This window comes from Pseudonaja textilis, chromosome 10 (assembly GCF_049901715.1).
Source record: "Pseudonaja textilis isolate UNSWEBS1 chromosome 10, rPseTex1.2, whole genome shotgun sequence".
Classification (NCBI taxonomy): Eukaryota; Metazoa; Chordata; class Lepidosauria; order Squamata; family Elapidae; genus Pseudonaja; species Pseudonaja textilis.
The window spans coordinates 5950975-5964430 of record NC_141999.1 but is presented as its reverse complement, the minus strand read 5'-3'; the positions used below and the strand labels follow the sequence as shown (position 1 = coordinate 5964430).

The window sequence follows — 13456 nt, the reverse complement described above, 5'->3', positions numbered from 1 at the left end:
AAGGATCTAATGGCAAAGACTGCAATGATGACACCATTAAAGCCAACATCTTTAACACATTCTTTGGCTCAGTATTTGTAAACACAATGGATCATGCCCAATATTTCCTAGTCAAACCACAGATACCTACAGTAATCTAATACATATCGATTTTACAGAAGACATTGTTGAAAAAGCACTACACAATCTGAAACCATCCCTATCTATTGGACTGGATGGAATATGTGCCTACTTCTTAAAAAAGCTACCGACTGCCATAGTCGAACCTCTAAGCATAATTTTTGAAAAATCTTTCAGGACCAGCTCCTTGCCAAACCTATGGTCACTATCCATGGTCAACCCCATCTTCAAAAAGGGAGACCCCAGTCTAGTTGAAAATTACAGACCAATCTCTTTATGCTGCATCACCTGCAAAGTCATGGAATCAATTATTAACCAATCCATTATCCTCCGCTTAGAGACAAACATCCTACTCTCTAACAAACCATTTGGTTTCAGAAAAAAACTATCCTGCAATCTGCAACTCTTACACTGCAAAAGCATATGGACTACACAACTTGAACAGGCCAAAGCAATAGATGCAATTTACATAGACTTCTGTAAAGCCTTTGATTCAGTGCTACATGACAAACTACTCCTAAAACTAAAATCTTATGGTATCTCTGGACACCTGCATAACTGGATAGAAGCATTCCTGTCAAACAGACAACAAATGGTCAAAATTGGGAGCATCCTATCAAATTCTGTATTGGTCAACAGTGCTGTCCCACAAGGCAGCGTTCTGGGACCAACTCTCTTCATACTGTACATAAATGACCTCTGTGATCATATTAAAAGCAACTGTGTTCTTTTTGCCCATGATGTAAAGCAATTCAACACCACCGACACCAACTGCTTCCCTTCAAAAAGACCTCAACTATGTATCAGAATGGTCAAACAAATGGCAACTTCAAATTTCAACAAATAAATGCTCTGCCTTACGTATTGGCAAAAAAAATATATCAAAAAGTAAAATATAGGCTGAATAGTCAAGACCTTGTTGATGAACCAAACTCTGTCAAGGACCTTGGAGAACTCATCTTAAATGATCTAAGTGCTAGAGCCCACTGTAACTACATAGCCAAAAGGCATTAAGAGTTGGAAACCTAATCCTGCATAGCTTTTTCTCCGGTAATATCACTCTACTATCTAGAGCATACAAAACATTTGCTAGACCAATACTTGAATATAGCTCATTAGTCTGGAACCTGCATTACATATCTGATATTGATACAATTGAGAAAGTCCAGAAATATTTCACAGGAAGAGTTCCCCACTCCTCTACTCATTGTAGAATACCTAATGCCACCAGACTCGAAATTCTAGACCTAGACAACCTGGAACTATGCCACCTTTGGTTCGATCTAAGTATAGTACATAAAATTATATATTGTAATATCCAGCCTGTCAATGAATACTTCAGCATCAACCACAACAATACAAGAGCACACAATAGATACAAACTCAAGGTAAACTGCACCAAACTTGATTGCAGGAAATATGACTTCAACAACAGCGTGGTCAATGTCTGGAATACACTTCTTGACACTGTGGTTCCTTCCCCAAAGCCCAAAAACTTTAACCTTAAACTGTCTACTATTGACCTCACCCCTTTCCTAAGAGGTCTATAGGGGGCGTGCATAAGTGCACCAACATGCTACCGTCCCTGTCCTATTGTTTCTTTTTTTTTCTTATTCATATCCATTTTATGTATTCATAACCATGTTTATGCTTATACCCATTATCTAATAATTGCTTGACAAAATAAAGTAAATAAATTGAGTGGGTAAATAGCAGGGCATTGTGCTTCTTCAAAGGTTGTTTCTAGTTTATGTAGGTTTATATTTTACTACACTTTGTAATTCTATACTTTGCAAGGCCAATGAAGTGTAGAGTTTCCACACATTTAGGAAAGCTTTTGAAGCAGTTATGCAAGTCTACCAAATACTATAACATTTTTTCATTCATGACAAAAGGCTTTGCTGAGCAGCTTCTTTGCACAGATCCAATCACATGCATCCTGAATTGTCTGTCCCTGACTTAATGTGAGTTCTGCAAAGTAGCTGGATTTTTCTTGAAATTCCAACAAAATGTTAAAGTTAAATTTTACTTTATTCAAACCTGATGTAGAAGAAAAAATGAACTATCATGCTGTCTGTAACTTGAAGGAGGTAAAAAAGAAAAAGAAAAGCCCAGTTATCAGCCAGTGAGGCATGAGATTAAATTTCATTCAATAAAATGGAAAGGATTCTTACTTTCTTATTTTATGTTTTTCTGACCTCAGAAGCATAAGTGTACTTTGCAGATGCCCTCAATTCATTATGATTCCTCTTAAGGGCACATCAAGATCCTAGCCCACATTTTCCTGCCAAATATAGAAGGTGTCCCTTCAATTTGTCATCTGTAGTAGCATTTAGGGCCAAGATTATACCTTGTGCCCTTTTGCTTGATCTGGTGGCCTTTAATTATTTCAGCATATTGACTTATGCAAATGATCTACTTCAAGTTCAATTTGGAATCCTTTGAACAAATAAAGATTTGTGTTCTTAGCTCAAAATATTTTCTATTGCTTAGTGTAGGATTTTTTTCCTCAATTCTCATTTACAAAAGGATGAAATTTAACAAATTCTTTCATCTCTTTCTGTTTTGAAATGTCCTATCTTTTAACATTAGGAATAGTTTCTAGTTGTCTTTTTTCCTCTCCTCGCTGGTTCTGAAAGTAATGTTTTCTTCATGGGTCAGTGTATTGTGGGAACAGTCATGGATGATAAGCCAGAAGCCTCAATCTGAAATCATCACAAATGCCATGTGAAGATTACTTCATTAGTCTGAAGTGTGAAATGCTGAAGCCATTTTGTATATTGATATACAAGCAAGTTTATATACGAGCAAGTTTAAAGAAAAGAATATCATAGCATGCCATTATTAAACATTATGTATTAAATAATTTTAAAAACCCATTTATTGTGAAACAAACATTTCATTTTGAGCCACAGATTTGGCAGCAATTTTCATTAACTGGAAATATTTGGCTTTATTATTGTGTTTATATGTAATGATATATTCTAGAAAACCTATCCCATTAAGAGCTTCCCAAATCTTACTTTTCTTGTTCTTCTCTCTCCTTGCTGAACAGATCTTCCTGTATTAACTCAATCAAGGATAAAAATAGGATGGGTAGAGACATGGGGACAGGGACAGGCTGTGCAAAAATTCAGTTCAAAACTTCATTTATAGAATGATTCAAGTGAACCTACATATTGAGTTGACTCAGGCTGAATTATGAAACTGAATTTAAGTTTTTCTATCTCCCCAATGTCTCAATAGATTTTTATGCATCTTAAGATAAAGGCAAATTATGTCCAATTTATTCCTCGCAATGGAATGTATGCATGATTAATACTGAATTTATGATTCTTGTTCCTGATCCCTTTGTCTCATCGGTTGAATCAACAGTTATGAATTTTGATAGGATGAGGGTAGCCTTTTCCTTTGGATTGTGTTTTCTTCCTTATTACTGCATTAGGCCAGTAACAAAAGCTGAAAAGTTTAAATAAGAGGGGGGAAACTCTTGATAAATGCTTCCGCTATTTTTATTTCTCCCCAAAAGTTTCAGCAAGGGACAGTTTGAAATCTGATAAGAAGATGGAAAGATCATGATAAATTAAGGCAGAGAAATAAATGAGCAATTTCCCCAAATTTTCTAGAGGAAATTAAAAGCAGACCAATATTTGTTTTTCAAGGGAAGGACTCTTCCTTAATGGTATCTTTAATGAAAAGCTACCTAGGAGGTATTCCCTCGGGATTTCTTTCCTTAGGTTTCAACGATGAAAAGAAACTGTGAAAAGAAAATTTACAAATGGATGGAAAGAAAATGGAGGGTACAAGGAAAGGCAGGCCATTCATACATATCATGTGCCTTTTTTTGTAACTAAAGTGCAATGAGCTCATATTTTGATCTTACAGATCTCTGTGGAATTCTCTTCTGCTTTCAAATAATTTTTAAATCAAAACATCTTCAAACTGATGGGGGAGGAGAATTTCACAAGCTAGCACCTTTTTTCTAAGGTATTTGTGCTTGGAGATTTTTTTTAGGATGGGGCAGAATGAGGGGAGAATATAGGATTAGGCATTTTCCATTCACTTTTTCAGCCACAAAACTATAGTTTTTGCTTGTTTCCTTTCCAAAGTAAGGCAAACTGTATTACACATTTTCATACTGCCTTTTTCTTTTAAGTACAGATGGAAAAAAACTTGAAGGATGAAAAAAAGAGTGAAAGAAGCTGCTCATGAACTAATAGCTGTAGATTGCTCACAAGTGCTTTGAGCAATTTATTTCTATTGTAGTGGAATTAAGTGACAAGCAATGGGCAATTTCTGGAATTGAAATTAGTTCTCAATCTAGATGGCTGTAATTGGCATTTGGGATTGTTTCGTATTACTGAAACTTGGGCTAAAAAATATCTGATGATGCACATGATAACTTCTGGACCAGTTTTTAAGGATTCTCCAAACTTATCCACTGCCATTAGGTATATCCGAGTAATTTGCCATCATTTGATGTTATATAAGAATTACATAGTCTTGGTTAATGCTTTGAATTGTACCGCCAAATGCAAGACTGCTACAAACTGTACTGTGAAGTATCTTCACAGTCTTAGTAAGTGTAGTCCTTTTTTTTTTTTACAAAGCCCATCTTAATGTTCTTCCTTTTGCACTGTTTATTGTCAAAAACTTTGTGTTAGCGGCTCTAGAGAGTTGGAAAATTTTGCCCATATCTTGTCTATTTTATGATATTCTGTGGCATGCTTTGATCTTCCCCCTTATTTCCAAATTTGAAGACCAGATAAATTGTAGATACATTATCTTTGGAGGAATTCTTCATTTTAGATTGCAAAATATTCTAACAAGCCATATAGTTTTGCAAAACTTACTCTTAGAGGTATTGCCTTTTTTGTTACACAAAATTTTGGAGAATGGTTTTCAGTAGCAGTTTCTTTTCTTTAGTTGTAATACTGATCCATGTAATATAGGAGAAATAATATCACTTCAGTGTTCCAGAGCTAGTAGAAAAGTGAGCATCAACAAATGTTTTATGATATCTAAGGGAGTACATTTTTTCCTCCTGCCACTGTCCAGCACATTTTAGACCCTTCAATTTTTTTTCAAAAATAAATCAACAGGGGGATGTTACAATAACAATTACATACATACTATTCAAGGTTGAAATACATTTTCATCCTGAAATATTTCAACTTTGAAACAATTCTTTTGGATTCAAAACAAAATGCATCTTGACCTCAAAACAAAGCACATCATTTTGAAATAATTCTTAATTATTTCAAGTGGCATCATTATGAGTGTCTCAGTCATAAAAAAAAAAACAATCTCAAAATAGGTCATTTTAACCCCCAAATGGCATTTTTAAATGACCTGAAAACTGTATAGTCTGAAACTTGAGTTTTGGCTTAAAAGTCAGTCAGCTTCCATTAGTCAGAATGAACTTGAATCTGGGTTTCCCCATCCCTAGTCTATTACTTCATTATTATTCCACATTAGCTCTTTTTGGACTATTCTGATGTTTCCTTTGTATATATAATATTTATGTAGCATTTTGTTTATTGAAATAATCAATAACTTATATTGAGCATGCAAAGTGGCACGAAGAAAAATAGGAAGAAAAATAGATTTTCAATTTTAAAATCATGCCTTATTGTGTTCATAAATAACTCAAGGCAGAAGCATATGTATTTCTTTTTCCTCCTCCTCTTTTTCCCACAGTGACAATCCTGTGATGGAATGGGAAAACTTTCTGCAGCCAACTCACCTTGGCCAACTGGCCATGGCCATGTCATAACAGCCAACTCGCTGTGGGACAGCTCACTGCTGGACAACTCATCATAGCACAATTCCATGCAGGATAATTCAACACAATAAATATTATCTGCCACTTTTATGACATTATTTCTATTGACAAAAATGGAAATAACGTAGATGAAACAGTGGCAAATAACATTTATTGCTTTGAGTTATCCTGCATGGATTGTCCCACAGTGAGTTGTCAAGATAGCCGTGTGAGATGGCGGTGAGATGCTTATGTGAGATGGTTGTGCCAGATTAATTGTGGGGAGATGGCTGCAGTGAGATGACTATGCCAGATTGACTGTGGCAAATAAGCATGGCAAATTGGCTATGGCAAGAAAGCCACGATAAGTTGGCCATGGTGGGTTGTCCAAACCCATCCTGTGAAGTGAGTTGAGCTAGGAGAGAGGGCATGCCCCAAAGTCACCGAACCAGCTTTTATGCCTACAACAGGCCTAGAATTCACCATTTCCTGGTGATTCACCATTTCCAAAGTCCCACAGCTGGCTTTCAGGACTGGAATTCACAGTCTCCTATAATTGGTCCAAGTCACCCAAGTGGAATCAACTCAGAACTGCCTTACATAGAGCAATTTTTAGCACTGCATTTTCTGCTTATATGTCTACAGTAGTAGCTTGGCAGAACAGAAATATTTCTCATTTTGACCTGGATTTGGCAGGAATTGGATTGAGGAACTTGTACAAAGAACATAGATCCTTTCCCCCAAGCTGTAAATGTTTCAGACTTCACCTGCATTATTGCTTATTGCATTCATATTTAATGTTTCTCCAATGTGTTGGGAATAACATGCATACTCATGGCCTCTAGAGAATTTAATAGGTTCACCTGAGGCAGATGGCTATGATTTCATGTTGCTAAACAGCTAGAGTTTTTGAATTATTCAGTTCTGCTTTTAGATAAGCTGATGGCCAAAAGAGCAGCATCTCTAATCATTAGGGTTAGGGGAGAAATTTGTTTGGGTCACTTTTTAATATAAATGTTAGACTTTCTGAGTTAATGTACAAAGTAGAATGCAAATGTTTTTATTTTTCACACTTCTCCAAATTCTGTGGTGCAATGCTTTCATTAAAAAAATATAAAGTGCACACATTATGGGAAAGGTCTGTGAAAGTCCAATATTAAGAGTAAATTGCTTGGAAAAAATGTGCATATGAGAGAAGAACTCATTCAATAATGTATTTTCATGAGGAAGTTTTTAAAAATACAAATTGATGTGGAAAGAAAAAAAACCCGTATCTTAACCTTATCTCAAAGGTGTTTTTTTTTTCCCAAAAGGCAACTGGACTTTGTGGTTTTTTTTTTTCTTTAAAAATGTTTGGCTTCTCATCCAAGAAATTTCTTCATTTCTAACTGAATGGTGGGAAATGAATGAAGAAGCTTCTTGGATGAGAAGGCGATTTTTTTTTTTAAAAAAAAGAAAGTCCCGTTGCCTTTTGGAAAAAAGCACCTTTGGAATAATCAATAATTGAGAATCTCCATAAACATACAAACATACCAACCTACATGCAAACCCTACATATGTAGATAAACCATATATGTAGATAAACTATATATGTAGATAAATGTGATAAACATTTTTCCCAATTCCATGGTATGGTCCACCAAAATGAAATAATGTCAACAATCACCAAACTTAAAGTCTTATAAGCATTCATTTCAAAATGTTTCCTAACTGAAAAATAACACACACATATTTTTGAGCAAATTCCATAAGAATGGTTGTTTGGAAAAACACCTATATTAGCAGGTCCCACAAGGAAACACAAATATTTATGCGTCTCCGTATAATACAGAATGTTGATAAACAAAGTAACAGAATTTAAAAATTTAAAAATTGACTGATATATTTTTAATCATGGTGTTACCACAAACATACTTACCTAATCTATAAAAGTGGCTAAAAAGTACAATTTAAATTAAATATGAAAAGGAATATTTACTATAGCTTTGTTGCTGTTTTGGGTGAAAAAATATTTTCTTCACTTTAATGATCATTAGTATTTCCACGCTGCTTTTCAGATAAGGAGAAATCTCAAAACATTTGTAAAATATATTTGGACACATTTTATCAATTCCCATACCCATATATTACAATATATGTATTGTTGCACCCTGTTCTTCTTAATAAACTGCCTAATCTATGCAATTCCTTAATGCTTACAGATGATCATATTCAAGGTAAATAAATGTTTTTGGGAGGGTCAGAAATTACATCATAAAATTATGGAAATCATTAAAGGAAAGCTACAATTTATTTCACATATGGACTTAAAAAGAATTTGCTATATTCTTTATACCATAACAGTATTAAACCCTCTTCAAATTCTAGCCTATTTGTGCCTGGGTAAAACAGTAAGACTAGTTTAATTACTTCGGCATTAAGGTAGAAGATCTGATGGGACGTTTTCTCCTCCTAGTTAGTAAAAATGTATAACAGAAATGATTTAACAATTCATTGTCCAAGGCAGTTGACTGATTCTACTGAAGTGTACATCACCCATACATTTTATCTGAGCAAAACTATTAGCGTTCAACATCCTACTTAGCAGGACAATTCCACATGTTTCTTGCTCACTTGCAAATTATTCAACTTTTTTTTCTTGAAGATTGTGCTCAAAAATATCCATTTTGTTGGAATTTTGATGAAATTTCTGCCTGTCTCCTCAGATATTCCTTATAATGCTCCTCTATAAGTTTCATTTAATTTTCCTCTATGAAAGCCTTGTTTTACTTCTTTTTTAATTTAAGAGCTGTTGCTGATGCATCCTCTAGCTGCCTGCATAATCTCAGATATGGATTTATGTCAACATGAGCCTAGAAACTGCTGTGAAAGCATTTGCAAGATAGGTAGAATGTACATTACATTAGAAGAGACAGACAATTTGTAATTTTTAAAAAAATCTTGTTCATTGTGCTTTTTTCTTTATCTATTACTCATTTGACTGTGGGGGAATGTTTTGGTAGAGGGATTGCAAAACCTGTTTGAATGCTAAAAAATGAAAGATGTATAAGATGCTTCTCTTTTAAACAAGAAACAATTCTCAGTATATCAGAATTGCCTATAAATTTGGTGGCTTATTTGTTTTCCCTAGATTTTCTTGAGTGGTGTTTAATGTTATTTTTATTTCATTCATTATAAAAACATTCTTCCACTTTCCATTAAAACTAATCCCCAAATGACATACAATGGAACAGAACCAATAAAATGGTTAAAAAAAATCACACTACTTAAAGCTTAAAAAATAGCATCATAAAAGCAAGAACAATATACTAAATGACCAAGAAACATAAGTTCAACCAATAGTTTGGTCAAATAAATAGCTTTGTAGCTGACGCTAAAAGCTAAGAAGATTCCATATCAACTGATCTGAACAGGAAGACTATTTTATAGTTGAGGCACCTTTATCAAGATCATTCTCTATTTCGGGTATGTCTATGCATCTGTTAAGAAAGTATTTCTTCTGGGTGGGCAGGCAAGAGGAAAAGTGATTGTGAAATATTCAGTTTCTAAGCTATATGTTCTGATTTTTACATCTGCTGCATTATTGTAAAAAGCCCTTAAAAAAGTTTACCTGCATCCTATTTGTTCCCTAAATATTTTCTCCTAAATAAATAATATTAGATTGTTTACAATTTGATATTTTTTATCCCACTATTAAATAACTCAAGGAGGCAAACATAGCTTATACTCTTTCCTCCTCCTATTTTTCTCCACAACAACCTTCTGAGGTAAGTTTGACTATAGGGAATGACTGGTCCCATGTCACCCAGCCAGCTTTCATGTCTACAGCAGAACTAGAACTCACCATCTCATTATTGGCTTAAAGTCATCCAGCCAGTATTTAATGCCTAGAGTTGGACTAGAATTACTATCTCCTGATATCTAATCTGTTCCTTAACCACTAGGCCAAATTGACTCTACAAAGGATATTCTGAATTACTTTCACAATGACTGTTTATTTACTATTAAATTTAGTCATTCGTTGAAGGTCCATAAGTTGAGGTTCCAGGTTAAGCCCTGAAGGAATTATTACTCAACTGTCTACCACAGCCATTGTGGACACACATTCCTTTCAGGCCCTTAATTGCTATAAATGTTTAGGGTTTTATAACAAAACAATTAATGCCTACAGAACTATATATCTGGAAAGAAGTCTATTCTCATTTTATAAAGAAAGGCATTTTTTAAAAAAAATAACAAAAAAGACTCACTCCTTTTGAGAACTGTTCTGAGTACTACTGCTGTCTTCTTGTAGAGCCTCTGAAGAGGTGATAGGGTGACAGCTAAGTTGCAGAAGAGGTGATGAAGATTTGGGCTGTAATTCCTCAGGGAGGCCTTGGACTCTCTTCCAGATTTCATGGCAAGCTTTATCCAAACTGTCCTGTGGAGTGTTGTGGTGGATCCAGATGTGCCTTGGGAATGGGCCTAGAGGGAAAGGTCCTTTGGGGTTGACTGCTGAACACTGAATATTGCTCCTACTTGTCAGCATCTCACTTTAAACATCAAGAAGCAGGAAGAAATTTTTTATAAAATAGGAGAGTGGGCCATAAACTTTTTCTGTTGTATGTGCATGTTCGTTAATATAATGTGTATAGTTTTTAGATGGCCTAGAATGGAATGCATGGCAACAAACCTAGGTAGCCAAGTAACCATGGAATATTTGTAGGAAGCCAACTGATAGGGACAGCAATTGGGTCTAGCAAAAACGGAAAAATGAGATTATGTTGTTTCTGAAGTTCATATACAGGCTAAAACTAGGTTTACTTCCTCCAACTGATCTGCTTGCCATCAAAGGTATTTTTTTTCTTTTTTATGGTTTTCAAATAAAAATACTAGATGCCTACTATATACTCAAAGAAATGATCCATCAAATTAGTCGTAACAATTCTTATTTATTATTACTATTCATCTAAAGTCTGCAGTTTGATATAAATAGGGTTGAGGACTAGAGTGTTTATTATGTACACATGTAAACAAATATAAAGAAGAAAAAGAAATGAAAGGGATGATTTGTGGATACATTTTTGATAATGAATTAAGCCAAACTCTTCATGAAGAGTTTCTGAAAAGGGTATGAGGGAGAAGAAAAGGGGAAATAAAAAAATCTATTTTTCAGTGGCTTTTAAGGGGCAGTGAACTTTTTTAAAAAATGACTACCATAGTTGTGCCTTTAACTAAAGATAAAGTGAAATCCAGATTGACAAGTTACAAGTGGTTTAGTAAGACATCATGCTCCAGAAGACCAGACAGGTCACATTATTCACATTCATCCAACTTCCTAGATACAGGTCTTCAAATAGGAAGATAGCAACTCAGGGCATGAAAACAGTAAACATCAAAATAATTTTTTGTTCAAGATATACTGTTTAACTAAAAATGCTCTCAAATTAGCCAACTATTTTTTTAAAAAAATCAAACTATTTTAAAAGAAATGCTTAGGGTGACGCTCTTTATCAGAGATGGCAAACATAACCATCAACATTGTATGGCTTTATGCATCAAAGAATTTGACTTCAAAATTAGACTTTTTATCAGAAACAAATTATGTCAAGTGAGATAACCTAGGTTCTTATTTATAACAATTCAGAATTAAGTCCCACATCTAATATATGCTCTTTTTGTGTGTTTTCAACTCCCTGGAGAAGTCCTTGCAGTTTTCTTGGCAACATTTTCAGAAGTAGTCTGCCTTGCTTCCTGGGGCTGAGAAAGACTGGCCCAAGGCTTTGAACATAAAACAGGACTAGAACTCACAGTCTCCTGGTTTCCAGCCCAGTGCCTCAACCACTACATCAAACTGTCTCTCATAAATCTATAACATATATCTATATAATATGCATATATGATGGTTGCTCTTAATAGCAATACAGACCAAACACATACCAAATCTGCATATCATACTAAGCATAATTTTTAAAACTAGTCAATCCAACTCTCCATTGTGGTTTAATATGATCTGTGGAAACCGAGACATTGTAATGCAACTAATAACAAGGCAAACAAACCATGGCTCCTTTATGCAGCCTTTAAATCCAGCTACAGGCTATAGAGAAGTATGTTCTATTGATTTCAAGTGGACTTAAATAAATTTACAATGGATTGCAATTTACAACTTGTTATTTTTATTAGTTCTCATTTCATGCAGGGAAAGCCTATTCACAGGACTCAGTTAATTTTAATTGGTAAAATTGAACCTCAAGCAGAGGAAGGAAATGTCATATTGTTCCCAACTTAAAAGCATAATAGTTTGGACATATTTCTGGACAACTCTCTTTCTCCATTTACTTGCCTATGTTCTGACTGTAGGTGGCAATACAGAGCAATATTAGTTTATTATTTTAGGGTTTTTTTTGTTTTTGGACAGTATCATGAAAAGTGGACTTACACAAGTTAAACTTTTTAAGCTTCTGCATTATGTGACATATGTTTACACTGATAAGGAATAATATTTGTAGTTGCATTTTCTTTTCATTCTGCAAGCTTTGTATGTATATACACATATGTGTGTGTGTGCACGCACACACACACATATAATTGGTTAATACTTTAAGGATTAGCAGTTGCTCAAAAAAATAGTTACACATCCAAAGCTCTAAATGTTATGTGAAATGATCAATCAATTATAGAAGGGGAATGAGAGAAAAAGCTATGTAAGATTAGGTTAACAACTCTTAATGCCTTCTTGGCTATGTAGTTACAGTGGGGTCTAGCACTTAAATTGTTAGAGATGAGTACTCCAAGATCCTTGACAGAGTTTGGATCATCAACAAGGTCTTGACTATTCAGCCTGTATTTTACTTTTTGATTTTTTTTGCCAATATGTAAGACAGAGCATTTATTTGTTGAGATTTGAAGTTGCCATTTGTTTGACCATTCTGATACATAGTCAAGTATAATATATATATTAAACCTTCATAATGGACAACTTTTTCTTCCTCCAAGATGTCCCAATTAGTTGCTGTTTTAGTATTGTTTGGGGGGGGGATTTTTTGTTTGTTTGTGAGTGCAGGCTTCCAAATAATTGACAGTCTGGTGGAGTCATCTCTTCTATTTATGCTTTCAGGTCTTTTTTCAATCTCTATGGCTTCTCTGATAATTCTGTAGCTGGGGTTTTCTATAGTGGCTAGGGTTTTGGTGCCATTGAAGTCGATGCTATGACCTGTTGCTTTCATGTGTTGGACTAGTGAGGAAGTGTGTTCCAGCTTTTTTTACTGCATTTTTGTGTTCATCCAGGCGGGTACTTATTCTTCTATTGGTCTGTCCAATGTATGTGGCAGGGCATGGTGCACAGGGAACTTCATATATGCCTTGGTTTTCCAGGTCAATTTTATCTTTGGGGTTTCTTAGGATGGCTGCTATTTTTCTGTCTGTTTTGAAGGCAGTCTTGATGAGATGCAAAAAAATCTCCACACCACAAGCCAGGCAAACACCTGGGCACAAACAGACCCCCCCCCAATACCTCCAGCTCAAACACACCCCAACCAGTCACCCAGATGAAACCTAGCTTCCTGATAAATGATAGCCGCCCGTTTACTC

The 13456-nt window shown here is 34.9% G+C and overlaps 1 protein-coding gene across 1 annotated transcript in view; it reads right to left on the bottom strand.

Annotated features, from left to right (window-relative positions):
• The window catches only part of C10H1orf94 (chromosome 10 C1orf94 homolog), a 50252-nt gene extending 39840 nt beyond the window's left edge, over positions 1-10412 (bottom strand). Inside the window, exon 1 of the mRNA XM_026702690.1 lies at positions 10135-10412. Coding sequence (XP_026558475.1) covers positions 10135-10412 — 278 coding nt within the window. The remainder of the gene's footprint in view (positions 1-10134) is intronic.
• Positions 10413-13456: the final 3044 nt, after the last annotated feature.